Source organism: Podarcis cretensis (genome assembly GCF_951804945.1).
Source record: "Podarcis cretensis genome assembly, chromosome: 17".
NCBI lineage: Eukaryota > Metazoa > Chordata > Lepidosauria > Squamata > Lacertidae > Podarcis > Podarcis cretensis.
The window spans coordinates 40,956,817-40,971,317 of NC_137187.1; the positions used below are offsets into that span (position 1 = coordinate 40,956,817).

At 48.5% G+C, this 14,501-nt stretch overlaps 2 protein-coding genes and 1 long non-coding RNA gene across 4 annotated transcripts; 2 read left to right on the forward strand and 1 right to left on the reverse strand.

Annotated features, from left to right (window-relative positions):
* Positions 1-427: 427 nt before the first annotated feature.
* On the forward strand, positions 428-5,360 carry TSPYL2 (TSPY like 2). Its single transcript, XM_079958625.1, has 7 exons — positions 428-1,158; positions 1,843-1,920; positions 2,089-2,200; positions 2,294-2,433; positions 2,514-2,593; positions 3,793-3,899; positions 4,188-5,360. The coding sequence occupies exons 1-7, from the start codon at positions 463-465 to the stop codon at positions 4,298-4,300; spliced, it is 1,326 nt and encodes a 441-aa protein (XP_079814751.1). The 5' UTR covers positions 428-462; the 3' UTR covers positions 4,301-5,360.
* Positions 5,361-7,923: 2,563 nt separating this feature from the next.
* LOC307206063 lies at positions 7,924-8,135 on the reverse strand. The gene is made up of 2 exons (XR_013834253.1): positions 8,081-8,135; positions 7,924-7,991 (listed from the first exon to the last, which is right to left on the reverse strand). It is a non-coding gene; the product is annotated as an uncharacterized lncRNA (long non-coding RNA).
* A 164-nt stretch (positions 8,136-8,299) lies between these two features.
* On the forward strand, positions 8,300-14,345 carry HSD17B10 (hydroxysteroid 17-beta dehydrogenase 10). Of its 2 annotated transcripts, none has more exons than XM_079958824.1 (6): positions 8,300-8,337; positions 8,786-8,950; positions 9,037-9,201; positions 11,424-11,552; positions 13,345-13,453; positions 13,947-14,345. In XM_079958824.1, the coding sequence occupies exons 1-6, from the start codon at positions 8,311-8,313 to the stop codon at positions 14,135-14,137; spliced, it is 786 nt and encodes a 261-aa protein (XP_079814950.1). In that variant the 5' UTR covers positions 8,300-8,310; the 3' UTR covers positions 14,138-14,345. The 2 variants fall into 2 exon arrangements, with proteins under 2 accessions (XP_079814950.1, XP_079814951.1); XM_079958825.1 differs by having other exon boundaries at positions 13,345-13,484; positions 13,947-14,118.
* The last annotated feature ends 156 nt before the right edge of the window (positions 14,346-14,501 follow it).

Consider the following 14,501-nt stretch of genomic DNA (forward strand, 5'->3'; position numbering starts at 1 on the left):
GGAACTCCGCCTCGCGTCCCTCGGCGCCTGCGCCAAAGGAGCACAACCGCGCCTGATTAGCCCTGGTGCGCATGCGCCTCCCAAGCCAGAGGGGAGAACCGAGATGCTTCGTACTTCGCCGGACATGGCCGAAAAGCGGCCCGTAGAAAAGACCTCGCCGGGGATTGGGCGAGCGAAAGACTCGTTGACCTATCCGTGTCCGCCTGCCTCCCACGTGGGGCAGGCGGGAGGTGGGACCGCAGCCAGCCAGTCAGCTCCGGGGCCGGGCGCGTGAGGGAGAAAGCTCTGTCGTCACTGGCCCGCCCCCGCTCGCCAGGGACCAACCAGCGGCAGCTGCGCAGGCTTCTCGCGCTCGGGCCGTTGGCGAAGCCCGTTTCTGGGGCGCCCCTCCCCCCTCCCGCTGGTCGCGGCGGTTGGGCTCGCGGCCTCCCGGCGACGCCAAGGGAGCGAGCGGAGCCGGCCATGAGCGGCGAGGGCGGGGCCTGGGACCCGGCGGCCGCCAAGCAGCGGCGTCTGGACCCGGCGCGCCAGTCGCAGAAGGAAACCGAGGCCGCCCAGGCTCTGGCCGACATGACGGCCTGGAGCGGAGGGAGCCTTGGCGGCGCCGGCCGGCAGGGGGCGCGCCAGGACGCCGCCGCCGCCGCCGCCGCCGCGCCGGAGGATGCGGCCGGCCAGCAGGAGGCGCGCGAAGCTGCCGCCGCCGCCGCCGCCCTCCTCCCCCCCCGCCCGAGCTCCCCCGCCGGGGACTCGGGCGCGGAAGGGACCCCGGGAGCCGCCGGCGACGAGGCCAGGGGCAGCCCCGGGGCGGGCGACGGCCGCGAGAGCCGGAGGAAGAGGAAGGAGGCCCGCGAGAGGCGGAGGCCCGTCGAGGCGGAGGATGAGTGCTCCATCATCTCGGTGGGGGAGGACGACGACGACGAGGAGGAGGAGGAGGAGGAAGGCGAGCCCGGAGGGGGGAGGCCGCCGCCGCCGCCGCCGCGCAAAACGGAGCAGTACCTGGAAGCGCTGGAGGCCGTGCAGTTGGAGCTGGAGGCGGTGAACCAGCAGGCCGGTCGCGCCTTCGCCCAGCTCAAGGCCAAGTTCGGCCACATGCGCCGCCCGCACCTGGAGCGGAGAAACCTCATCATCCGAAATATCCCCGGCTTCTGGGTCACGGCCGTATCCTGCCGCCGGGAAGAAAGCGGGGTTTGAATCAAATAAAAAGCAAAATGAGGATTGTGCTGTTTGTACTGGGTAGGGTGGGCAGGAGCGGGAGAAGTCGGGGCTGGGCCGAAGGGGACATGGACGCGTTTGAAGCTGCCCTACGCTTAGTAGGGTGACTGCTCTGTCCAGCCCAAGAGGACTGCCGAGCCTTCTCCGAGGTTTTAGGCAGATGAAGCGTGCCCTGGGTTTTGAAAGTTAAGGCCCTCTGTATCGCTGTCCCAGAGCCTTGGGAAAGCAGTTCTCTCTTGTTGGGCTATTATGAGCGCTGGATCTTGTCTTGGCCAGCAAGAAGCAAATTGCTTCCAGAGGCTTCAATAAGGTATTCCTGCCTTTCTGGATTTCCTCTTGTCCTTCTGCCTTGGCAGGAAATGACAAGCTTTAGCAGACTACTAGGAATTGCAATGTTTATATGCAAATTTTCAGGAAAGTAGTTGAGTGGAGTTCGTTTTCTTGATGTGGCAAGACCCTTGAGGAAGAGAGTTCCTCAAAAATATATAGTTATCTCTTCCATATGATGGATGTGAGAAGTGCAGTCTCAGATTTTCCTGCTATTTATTAACTATATTTGTATATACCCCCTTCCTACCAGAATCTTGGACTGCAGTATGTCGGTTTCCTTCCTTAACTTTCATTTTACAGTTTCTCAACCATCCCCAACTTTCAGCCATGATCAATGACCGGGATGAAGACACCCTGAGCTATATGACCAATCTGCAGGTGACTTCAGCAAAGCTGGTGCATGGGGGCATTGATAGATAGTCAAGTTATGGAGGGAAGGAATCCAATTGCAGCCTGGAAACCTGGGTTCTTTCTGTTTAAAGGACAGTGCCGTGGGTCAAAGGTTTCATGCTAGCCTTATGATTCTGACATTCTTTGATATGCCAGGTTGAGGATTTCACCCATGCAAAATCAGGCTGCAAGATCAAGTTCTACTTCAACAGCAACCCCTACTTCCAGAATGAGGTCATTGTGAAGGAGTTCCAGTGTGGTTCATCTGGTATGCAGTAGGGGCAGTATTTATGGGAACAGAACCCCAGATATGATGTGCTGTTGCTCACATCTTCTCCATTTGTGTCTCCATCCTTTCCAGGAAGACTAGTGTCCCACTCTACACCTATCCGCTGGTGGCGTAGCCAGGATCCAATAGCACATGGCCGGAAGAATTTTGGCCGCAGTTTCTTCACTTGGTTCTGTGACCACAGCTTCCCAGCAGGGGACCGTATTGCCGAGGTGGATAGTATACTCTGTCCTAAATTGCTCCTTGCATCCTTATATCCACACTCTTTAAACTCTTTTCTGCTTTCTTACAGATAATTAAAGAGGACCTCTGGCCTAATCCGCTGCAGTACTACTTGATGGGGGAAGGTGGTGAAAATGGTGAAGAAGACAGGTGAGGATGATTTGGTTGGTTGTTTTGCTGGCCTTATTCCCACTGTGTTTTCCAGGGGGGAAATGAATTGGAAAAAGATTCCTATGCAAATAAGGGTAATTAGCATCTAAAATTGTCTGATGCCTGAGTGATCTAATTTAGTAAGTAAGCAAGGTTTATTGTACTAGCCAAAGGCCATGACAAACCATACAAACACATAATGGAAAGAAATATCTGTATAACTATATAAAAAACAGCCACTTCCTGAACTATCAGAATAAAATGCAGATGCACACATAGATTGGGGACTCCACACAGAATCTAATTTACAGTGGTACCTCCGGTTATGAACTTAATCCATTTTTGAGGTCCATTCGTAACCGGAAACCACTCGTAACATGAGGCACGCTTCCGCTAATGGCGCCTCCCGCTGCTGCTGCGCTGCCGGAGTGTGATTTCTGCTCGGATCCTGGGTCAAAGTTTGCAACAAGGGGCATCTACTTCCAGGTTAGCGGAGCACATAACCCAAATAATTTGTATGGGGGACGTTGACAACACTGTAGTGTTTTTATTATGTTTATTTTGTTTAGTAAACAGAAATGAAAACTTGGAAACTGCCAAGGTGGCCTAATTTTTTTTGCATCCATTTATAATTACTAATGAACATATGAAACAGAAAAGTAAAGTACTGATAATGGTTTCCTGTGAATGCACCAGTCCTACCTCCTTTACTCTTCCTTGCTAGCATATGACAGAAACAAGTCATGATCCCTGGCTTTTACATCAGAACCAGGTATCATGGGTTTATTTTACTCCAAACTGCTCATACTTTGTTTGAGTGAAACAAACCATGATCTCACGTTTGGACATAGTGCTAAGCCAGGGATTGTAGTTTGTTTCACTTCTGTGCTACTACAAAGGAGTAAGGTAGAAGAGGTTGGTTACATGGCTCATGAATGATAAACCATTTAATTATGTTTTACCATGACATGCAGTCTGGGCCACTGGGTCTATTGGGTTGTGGTAGGAGTGATACTGTGGGCAAGAATAGAAAGCTGCTGTTGTGTGTGTATGTGAACTCTCAAGTTTTGTGGCAGCAGAAACTGCATGAAGTCGCAGGGAGGCTGACTTATGAAGAGGGATTTGTAATTTGTAGCTGGGAGGCCAGCTGAAAATGATGGATAAATGCTGACATATTCCCTCCTTCCCTTGATGTTTAGTGAGACAGAGAATGGTGATGACTTTGTGGTGATTGTAGATGATGATGGTGAAGAAGAGGATGCGACGGATGTGCATGAGATCATGGATGAGGAGGAGGGTGGGCGAGGTAAGTAGTGGTGGAATAGGGCTCCCCCCCCCCCCAAAAAAAAAAAATTGTGGCAGCTTCTGGACATCAACGAGAGTATGCTAAATGAAAAATCGTCCTGGCAAGTCAGGGCTCGGGGCAGGGAGGAGGGAGATGTTGATCCAGAAGGGAATAGATGGTTAGCTTACCTGAGAAGCCAGGGAATGGGATTGAGGAACAATGGAAAATCAGAAACGGGAAGGAAAGGGCAGTTCTGGTTGGTAGGCTAGGATAAGAAGTATCTTGATGTATCCCACTTTGCTGATACAGGTGAAGCTGTGGAAGAGGTCCTGAGTGGCCAAGAAGAGGGTGTTACCGGTCCCAGCTCCTCTCTCCGTGAGGAGCCAGATGGGAAAGATTCTGAGGCAGAAGATGATGGCTAGATCATTATGGAAAGACTGTCTGGTTGGACTTCCTCATGGTGACCTCAGTGGCACTTTGACCAATTGCACTTGGACATGGCAGGATATGGTGGTGGGAAGTTTCAGGAGCAGTCACATTGGTTATTTTGTACCTTTATTTATTGCAGCGACTGCATTTCCCTCCCTGCCCTGGGGGTGTGTATGTTGCCACACACCAGCACTCTCCCATCCCCATTGTCTGATGCTTAGCATCTCTTCCTACCTGCCTGCATGGGGGCTATATGCATACTTGCCCTGTCCCCTGTTGGCTACTCAGGGTATAGCCTGCCCAGTGGCCTTTTCAAAACAGCTCAGGGTTCCTTTCTTCCATTCAGCATTATTAAGCTGCTGACTTTCACACCTTCCCTGCACTTCTCCCTGTGAGGATTCTACTCATCCTGTAAACACTTCAGCTTTAGAATGCCGTCTATAGGCCAGTTAGTGCCTCCTGCAATTGAAACATAGCCCTTACCCTGCTTCCTCCCCAAAGAGTAAGGCACAACATTTTTGGAAGTCTTCTGACAATAGTACTCTGCCAATTCTCAATGGGTTTAAAATGGTCCCTGCTGATTTAGATGCAGGCCTTGCACCTGGAGGCTTTGCTGAAGCAATAACAGCTCCCTAGTTGCACAATGTTCTGCTTGGGGTTGTTGTGTATGAGGGAAAAGAATGGCTGGCTGGGAGGAGGACTGAAGCGCTCTGCTTTTGTGCCCAGGGATTTCCCAAATGTTCTGGGGTACTGTGGTGGTGTGGGAATATTTCTTGCAGCAGCATGGCACTATAGACATGTGTGTGATGTCACCCCACCCTTTAACTATGTATTTAGGCATAGTTTCCTAGCAGTGTTTCTAAAGCATCATACCTGGTCGGACCCCTTCCTTGTCCTTATCCCCATGGAGGCTGCTCTATGCAATGCTACTGATATCTGTAGAAAGGCAACTGTTTTCCTTGGCTGAGTTTTTTGTATATTTCGTATCAGGACTTTGTACGTTTGGTTTTTTTTACTACAAAAAAAGCACTTAATATACAGAAAGCTTTCCAACTTGGTGTGCGGCTCCTTTCTTCCACCAATGCTTGTTGGAGCTCCACAGCCACAGCTATTCGCAGAAAATGTGTAGAACACAGTTATGCAAATAGGCATGTTCCATCTACATATTTCAGTCTGCACTATACATTAGAGTTCTTTGCAGTACTTTATTGAAAAGAGGAGTAGTGTTGAGCAGTAGGAGAGTGAATAAGTGTGGGAAGGTGATTGCTGAAATTTGAAAAATGGGCTGATAAGGTATTGGTTGTAGAAGCTGCACCTCAAAGGGGTGATGAGTGCAGGTTCAGCATGTCCAGCCACAATATTTTCAGAATACGTCCCTAAAGAGCCCCCTCCACACACATGGGACTTTGATTTACGAACTTTAATAGGGAAATGTTGCCAGTGTGCAATGAAGTATAGCATCTAGATCAAGGGAAGTAATAGTGCCACTGTATTCTGCTGTGGTCAGACCTCACCTGAAGTACTGTGTCCAGTTCTGGGCACCACAGTTCAAGAAGGACACTGACAAACTGGAACATGTCCAGAGGAGGGCAACCAAAATGGTCAAAGGCCTGGAAACAATGCCTTATGAGGAACGGCTAAGGGAGCTGGGCATGTTTAGCCTGGAGAAGAGGAGGTTAAGGGGTGATATGATAGCCATGTTCAAATATATAAAAGGATGTCACATAGAGGAGGGAGAAAGGTTGTTTTCTGCTGCTCCAGAGAAGTGGACACGGAGCAATGGATCCAAACTACAAGAAAGAAGATTCCACCTAAACATTAGGAAGAACTTCCTGACAGTAAGAGCTGTTTGACAGTGGAATTTGCTGCCAAGGAGTGTGGTGGAGTCTCCTTCTTTGGAGGTCTTTAAGCAGAGGCTTGACAACCATATGTCAGGAGTGCTCTGATGGTGTTTCCTACTTGGCAGGGGGTTGGACTCGATGGCCCTTGTGGTCTCTTCCAACTCTATGATTCTATGATTCTAAGTACTCTGGCTTACAAGAGAGGTTAAATATAAGAGAAAAATGTTTCTTTGGATGTGTTTGAAGCAAGAGGAAGAACATGCAAGTCATAGATCCTCTGTATGGAGAAGACTGAGAAATCCTATTGGATAACAGAAGGCAGAACTGCTCAACACCTACTTTGCCTCAGTCTTCACCCAAAAGGAAGGCAGTGCCCAACCTGGTAATAACAGAATAAATGATAGAATAAATAAAGGAGGGAGCTGCAGCCTTAAAAAGGAAAAGAGGTGGTAAGGGAGCCTGATGAGCTGCACCCAAGGGTACGAAAGGAGCTTACAGAGCTCCTACAGAGCTTTTGTAATTGAGAATTCTTGCAGAGCAGGTGAGGTCCCTGCAGACTGGAGGCAGGCAAAAAGTGGAAGAAAGACCTTGGTAACTACTGACCAGTCAAGCTTGACTTTGATACCAGGAAAGATCCTTGAACAGGGGAGCACTTGGAAAAGGATGCTGTAATCACTAAGAGCCAGCATGGTTTCTGAAAACAAGACATGCCAGATTAATCTCTTTTCTGTTTCCGAGTTACAAGCATGATGGCTATTTCTCAACAACTAAACTAAGATGTACAAACATTAAACTGCCAAATACCAGCAACACTGGCAGTTGTTAAAGCCTGTCAGTAGTGGAATCATGTTTTGGTTTATTAAGAGTGCATTGATGGGGGGGGGAAGGCTTTTTTGCTTGCTGCTTCTTTTTAAATTGCATCCAATAAAGCATCTCAACGTGATTTCTCAATGCAGTACAAACCACATACAAAACTATTGCATACATAAAAGACTTTAAAAAATCAAATTCAGATACCGGCTTGGGAAAAAATCTTCATTTAGAAGGTTCAGTTGAATGAGGAAAGTCTTCAGCAGGTGCCAAAAATGCAACAGACAGTGCCTATCCTATCTGATAAGCAAAGGGAAGTAGTTCCAGAGGCCTAGTTCCGACATCATGCAGAATGGAACTCCTGATAGGATGATATCTGCAGATTTTCTTCTGCAGAATGTAGTGATCAGCTGGATGTATAAGGGATAAACAATGTTTTGAGTAACCTGGTCCCAAACTGTATGGACATTTGGTATACCAGCACCAATTCCTTGAACTTAGCTCAGTAGCTAATGCAGCCAGTGCAATGCTTTCAGTAGTGGCATAATATTATGGTGATATTCTGCCCAACTCTGCAGTTGAGCCATCACATTTTGCACTAGTGGCACCTTCCAGGTCAAACTCAAGGGCAGCTCCACATAGAGCACATTGCAGTAGTCCAATCTGGAAAGTAGTGCATGGACGACAGACAGTGGCCAGGGCTAGTAGCTTTCTTGCCAAGGTTAGTAAAAGGTTGAGTCACAGAGGTCACCTGGGCCTCTAGCACCAGAGATGGATCCGGGAACAGCGCCCTCCCCCAACCTCCTGCCTTGTTCAGGGGGAGGTTGAGTTACTTTAGACTAGCCATGCTACTTCTTAAGACGCAAGACATATTGGACGTGGGGATGCAGCCGCCTCCTTTTGCACTCTGACGTGACTCAGTGCAGGAAGGAGGGGGTCCTGCCTTTCTTTCTTTCTTAGAATGGTTGAGTTCATTCTTGTTGGAGAACAATGGCTTGGCTACAAGGCAGCAACTTGAGCGACGGAATATTTTCTGGGAAAAATACGAGATGACTGGTAGTTTAGAAATTTTAACTTTTGTATTCAGAAACAAAAGCAATCCTCCTTCGGCCCCCTCCTTACCCTTAGAGGACTTGAGCAGCCTTCTCCCGGCGGACACCCGGCCTTTCTCAGTCGCCCAGGTGACTCGGCCGCGCTTTGCAGGCCGCCAGCCCCGGACCCCCCCTCCCCCCCCTCCTCCCCGGGACCGGCGCGGCTCCGTCCCGGCGGAAACAGGCCCCTCCTCGAAGGGCGGAAGCCGAGGCGCGCGGCCCCGCCCTCCCGGAAGCCCCTCCCCGGCGAAGGGGAGAAAGATGGCGGCGGCGCTGAGGAGCGTGAAGGTGAGGAGGCGGCGGCGGCGGCGACCGGGCAGCTGGAGGACGGGGAGGGGCTGGCGCCCAAGCCGAGAGCGAGGCCGGGGCCGGAAGAGAAGCAGCCGAGGGCGACGCCTTCCCCGACATGCTGGGGTAGCAGCTGCCGCGAGGACGGCGCCTGTCCGGGGAGGCGCCCTGGCGAGCCGAAGCGCCACGAGGGAGCTTCTGCTAGGGAAGTCTTCCCTGTGCTTCCAGCAGCTTTATGACAGGCGCCCCCCGCCCCCCCCCCCCGTGAAGCACAGGAACTCTGTTGGGGGAAGGAATGATGGGCACTGCTGGCACCTTTTTCAAACCCAGGGAGGCCTGGGCAGCACCAGGGTGGGACTGAGCCTGGAAGGCATTGAACACTTTAGAACCTCTTGGCCCTCCTGCTTGACCTGAAGGATAATTTTCTCTTTATTCTCTTGACTTCCAGGGAATGGTTGGCCTGGTGACCGGTGGGGCTTCAGGCCTAGGCCGGGCCACGGCAGAGCGGCTGGTGCAACAGGGAGGCAGCGCTGTGCTTGTGGATCTGCCCAAGTCCGATGGGGAGAGCGTGGCCAAATCGCTGGGAGAGAGATGCATCTTTGCTCCGGCTGATGTAGGGATTTTTCAAAGGGGGATTTGATAAAGAGGCTGCACCCATAGAGGAGCAACTGAGCTAAGTGGTTTCCTCTCCTTTCCCAGGTAACATCAGAGTCAGATGTGAAGGCTGCCCTAGCACTGGCACGGGAAAAGTTTGGCCGTGTGGATGTGGCAGTGAACTGTGCTGGGATTGCAGTGGCTGTCAAGACCTATAATATTAAGAAGGACCTTCCTCACAACTTGGAAGACTTCCAGAGAGTTATTAATGTGAGCATTAAGAAAACCCTAGTCCATTCTTGTTATTGGTTTGTCATCAAGTGTTCTTGCTCCAACCATTTCCCTAACAATTCTTGCCTCACAAAAACAGCAAAAAAATTGAGATACCTTACTGAGCAAGTGGGATCTGTAACAAAATGTTGTCGTGTGGAGTGTTCCTCTTCAAGGTGCCTGTCAGCCAGCCATACTCTGCTCCTTTTCAAGTTACAGTGGTACCTCGGGTTACATACACTTTAGGTTACATATGCTTCAGGTTACAAACTCCGCTAACCCAGAAATAGTGCTTCAGGTTAAGAACTTTGCTTCAGGATGAGAACAGAAATTGTACTCCGGCGGTGCAGTGGCAGCGGGAGTCCCCATTAGCTAAAGTGGTGCTTCAGGTTAAGAACAGTTTCAGGTTAAGTACGGACCTCCGGAACGAATTAAGTACTTAACCCGAGGTACCACTGTACTCCTTTTCATCCTCCTTTTTCCATTTCCATTTCAACTCTCCCCCCACCCACTACTCCCTCAACTATTTCTCATAAGGTTTGGTTTGCAGACCCTTCTTTGCACCCAGTATTCTTAAATTGTGGTGCCCAGAACTGGACACAGGACTCTAGGCGTTGTCTGACCAAAGCAGAACAGAGTGGTACTATTACTGCCCTTGATCTGGACACTACTGTTGATGCAGCCTAGAACAGCATTAGCTTTTTTGCTGCTGCATTCCCTTCTTACATCTCAGCTCCTCTGTAAGCTCCTTTTGCAGCCACACTGGTTTCTTTTGGTGCCTCCCAATTTTCGTTCTTGTTGGAATTGTTAGCATTTGTGCCTATAGTTTACCTTTAAGAAACTTCCAGCCATTCAGACTCCCTGCTATTTGAATATTTCTGACCATGTGATCTCATGGTGTTTTTGAAATCAGCCTTCTTAAAGTCCAAAGTGCACATGTCTGACTGCACTCAGCTTTCCCTTGCCTTTGTATCTTGAAACCAAGTAAATGATTGCTTCCTCCCAAGTTTCCTAGTACTTCCATTTCATCAATCAGTTACTCCCTGTTGGTGAGGACAAGGTCCAAGATAGATGATCCTCTTGTTGCTTCTTCTGCCTTCTGGGAAATGAAATTGTTAGTGAGGCAGTGGAGGAATTTGTTACATTCTTGGCAGAGCTTGATATCCAACAGATATTGAGGTAATTGAAGTCTTCTATGACTATTATCTCTTTCTTTTTTGAATGTTTGGTAATCTGCTCTAGGAAGGAATCGTGCAAATCTTCAGTCTCGCTTGGATGTCTATAGCACACCCACAATAAGGTTACTGTTGTTTCCCTCTCCTACAGTTTTTACTCATATAATCTTTTACATATAACACTATTCATCCCTTCCTGTTTGGTCTATTCCTTTTAAACAAGTTGTACCCCTCAGTTTCCATGTTCTAGTCATGAGTCCGACCCACCAGGTTTCAGTAATGTCCACTATATTGTATTAAGAACTCAAATTCATCTTGCTTGTTTCCCATACTCTGTACTTTGGTATAGAGACAAGCAGAACAAGTCATTCCTTCCAGCTACTTCCTTATTGTAATTTCCTGCCCTTTAGCAGGTTTCTGTTGCAGGACCTCAGTTTCCTATGCGTGAGTGAAGCTATTATCGCCAGTACCGGGGGTTCTCCTTTCAACTGTCTTCCTGCCCCTCAGGATTTGGATTAAAGCTTTCCTGATCAGGTTCATGAGACTCTGAGCAAAGACCTTCTTGCCAACCGCTATGAGGTGCCACCCATTTCTTGCCTGAAGTCCTTTCTCAAGGAAGCAGAGACCTTTCCTGACAACACCACACATACAAACAATGCAGCCAAACCTTTCCTGACAACACCATGCATACACGCCACTGTTTTCCTTCCAGTATTTCCCTCTTTTCCTGGGCCATGACATTCAACAGGGAATGATGGAAAAACCACCTGTGCTTCAAGGCCCTTCAGATTCCTGCCCAGGTTATAATAGTCGCTTGCTGTATGTCAAAGGCTGTGTTGGGCAGTATTGTTTGTACCCCCATCAGAAGGAAGGATTGAGTTTAATATTAATATTTGACTTAATGATTTTGAGTGACAAGAGGGTGTTTGCTAGGCCCAGAGTTCTAATGTGATGAAGTAAAGGTGATGTCTTTCACTATTGGTTTGAAAGGAGTAAGGAAGGGCCAAGCTTTGGGGTGCATAACTTCCACCTGCCTGTGTTCCTCAGGTGAATATTGCTGGAACATTCAACGTAATCCGTCTGACTGCAGGTGAGATGGGACGGAATGAGCCCGACTCAGATGGGCACAGAGGGGTAATCATCAACACTGCCAGTGTGGCTGCCTTTGAGGGGCAGGTAAGTCTCAAGCCCCCCCTGCCAGCTGTATGAGACAAAGGGAATCCCCTGTCTTACAACACGAAAGAATCTGATCAACAAAAGGCAACACGTGGGCTAATAATGTATTGGCAATATTTATTAAACACTATCAATTGTTTCTTAATTCATAAACAAAAGCCATATAATACATGCAAGAAGTCACAGGAAGAACTGCTCTGTTTGCTGTTTGTTGTTGCTGTGCTTACAGCACCACCCGGCTCGTTCATTCTCAACCAAACTTTGATATAGATATGAACTGTGGAAAGGCTTTCTGCCTCAGCTTCAGTGTTTCTTTGTGGTTACACACCATTCTAAGCTTGTTGATGGAATATTTATTTGACTTCTGTTAGTTCATGACTTCTTGCACGTATTAGCCCACATGTTGCCTTTTGCTGATCACATCCACTGCCAGCTGGCCTGGTTGGCAACACCCAGCTGACACTACCTTAAAGCAGTATACACACAGGTGTCCTATGCTTAGTGCCATTCTTACAGAAGAGCGGGACCATAAAGGTCTTTGTTGGATTGCAACTCCCACCAGCCCCAGCCAGTATGGGCAGTGGTCAGGGATTATGTCTGGAAGACCTGAAGTTCCCCACTTCTTCTGCACAACATCAGTAGAATAGTCTAGGGTTAATAATTGCTCCTGCTTTGTCCCAGAAACATGGAGACTTTAAGTTACTGAGCAGAGGAAAACATCTTGTATCTCAAGCTCAATAAAACAGATCATCATCATATTAAAATTCATAATAATTCTATGCCACCCATGCTCCAAGTTGGGCAGATGTTGTATTGACAGGATTAGCACCAGGTACTCCTACTGTGTGTGCCCCAGCTTCTACTGCACTGTACAAGGGATGCACATGACAGACAACAATGCTTTGCTGGCATTTCTGGGAGCGCTGTTGCCTTACTTGGGTTGTGTGTACATATGTGCCCGTTCTGAATGTGTAATGGCAGGGGAGTACAGTAAAATGGAATATTCATTTCATAAGGTTAAAAAAAATCACAGGTTTGCTCTTGGTTCACAAGATGACAAGAGACTTTGTATTGAGAGGCAGGGTTTAGGCATCAAAGCTGAATTAACTCAAAGATGACCAGCCTCTAGCTTTGAGGCAGCCAGTGATTCAGAAAACTTCTACCCAGCAGTAGAGAGAGTGAGAGACTTACAGGTTTGCCTATGAAACTCGGGCAGGCTTGTGTTCTGCCCTGTTCTCCTATACCACACTGGTCTGCAGACTAAAGGCTGAGGCAAGGGGCTATATATGCTTTTCAGCAAGGAATAGAGTAAGGATTATCTTGTACCAAAGACACTGGCCATTGTTATGTTACCTTCAGAGTTTCCTCACAGCTTTATAAAAGGTAACCTAACAATGGCCAATGTCTGCTCCTGGATGTTGCTGAACCATAACCCCCATCATCCCTGGCCATTGGCTGTGCATTCTGGGTGAGGCTGATAGGAGCTGTAATTCAGCAACATCTGGAGAGCCGAAGTTTCCCCACACTTGCTTAAAGGAGTTTGGATGGAGGGCTGGGAGGAAATTTTCCCCCAAACCTGTTTAAGGACTTCAGTGACTTGCTTTCTACCCCCTCACCTTGCCCCAATTAAGAGTGACTTCAGATTACTGCCCTGCCCTGCTCAGGCTTCCTATACCTCTGGCAGGCTTGTTGCAGTGCTACGCAATCTCCACACCCTCCACACATGCATTTCAGAGAACACTTGTGACTTTAATAAGGGTTTAGAGCGCCATTGTTTTTTTTCCCTCCCCAGGTTGGCCAGGCTGCCTATTCCGCTTCCAAAGGAGGCATTGTGGGAATGACACTGCCCATCGCTCGGGATCTTGCACCTTTGGGGATCCGAGTAGTTACCATTGCACCAGGTAGCACTCCTTCCTTGAATCTGGGCTTTGGGTAAGGAAGGTGCTCTTGGAGGGTGCTCAAGGCTGTAATGGCAGGATTGTATACTCCACAGAACTTGGTACAGAATTCATTAGTGGGGGTAGTACTATCTGCATACATTTATGCAAATTTGCCTTTTCCATATCCTATCCAGAATATCTTGCATATTTAGTCATAGGCATAGGGCTGTATGTGGCACTGAACTTCTGGAATCCTTATTGAACCACCTGTCACATTTCTGATTTCAGCAGGTGCTGACCATGCACTTTTGAACCTATCTTTGCAGCTGTAAGTCCTAGAAACTCATTTTAAAACAAAAACTAAGCTTCTTAGGAAGCTAAATTGTGCACCCAGCAATGCATTCTGTGCTCCAATAATTATGGCACACTCACACAGTGCTCTGCTTAATAGGCATTGTAAAAGTGTAAAGAACAGAGACTGGGGCAACCCTGAGTGTGCTTTTGTTTTTTCCAGGTCTCTTTGCAACACCTCTTCTGGCATCACTTCCTGAGAAAGTGAGGACATTCCTGGCACGGCAGGTGCCCTTCCCAAGTCGTCTTGGTGCTCCGGAGGAGTATGCCCACATGGTGCAATGCATAGTGGAGAACCCCATGCTCAATGGTGAGGTGATCCGGCTTGATGGGGCTATCCGAATGCAGCCCTGAACTGTAAGCTTGGCCCTGGAAGAGCGAGAGGGTTTGCTTCCCCATCACAAGTCAGGGATTGTTTCTCTGCCCACTGGACCATAATCATGGTACTTTTGAATCTGCTGATGATTACAGCTGCCTCTGCTATGCTTCCTCAGCTGGAATCTAGGTTAGCAAAAGCAAATGGACTATAAACATCTGGACTATAATAAATGAATTAATTGTATGCTCCTCTTCTCTTGCTGTATGAGTCTTCTCATCCCTTGCTAGTGGGACAATCTAGAAAACCCTATGCTCTAGTCTTCTAATCCACTAATAAGTCCCTGTTCCAAATTTGCAATGCAATCCAGGAGCCCTGTCTCTGTTTTACTACCAAAGACAC

Bases quoted from the DNA above. Each gene is read 5' to 3' on its own strand.
- TSPYL2 (XM_079958625.1), top strand. From the start codon at position 463: ATGAGCGGCGAGGGCGGGGCCTGGGACCCGGCGGCCGCCAAGCAGCGG. The intron at 1,159-1,842 runs GTATCCTGCCGC...TTCATTTTACAG, and splicing joins CCGGCTTCTGGGTCACGGCC to TTTCTCAACCATCCCCAACT. The intron at 3,900-4,187 runs GTAAGTAGTGGT...TTGCTGATACAG, and splicing joins TGAGGAGGAGGGTGGGCGAG to GTGAAGCTGTGGAAGAGGTC.
- HSD17B10 (XM_079958824.1), top strand. From the start codon at position 8,311: ATGGCGGCGGCGCTGAGGAGCGTGAAG. The intron at 8,338-8,785 runs GTGAGGAGGCGG...CTTGACTTCCAG, and splicing joins CGGCGCTGAGGAGCGTGAAG to GGAATGGTTGGCCTGGTGAC. The intron at 13,454-13,946 runs GTAGCACTCCTT...TGTTTTTTCCAG, and splicing joins AGTAGTTACCATTGCACCAG to GTCTCTTTGCAACACCTCTT.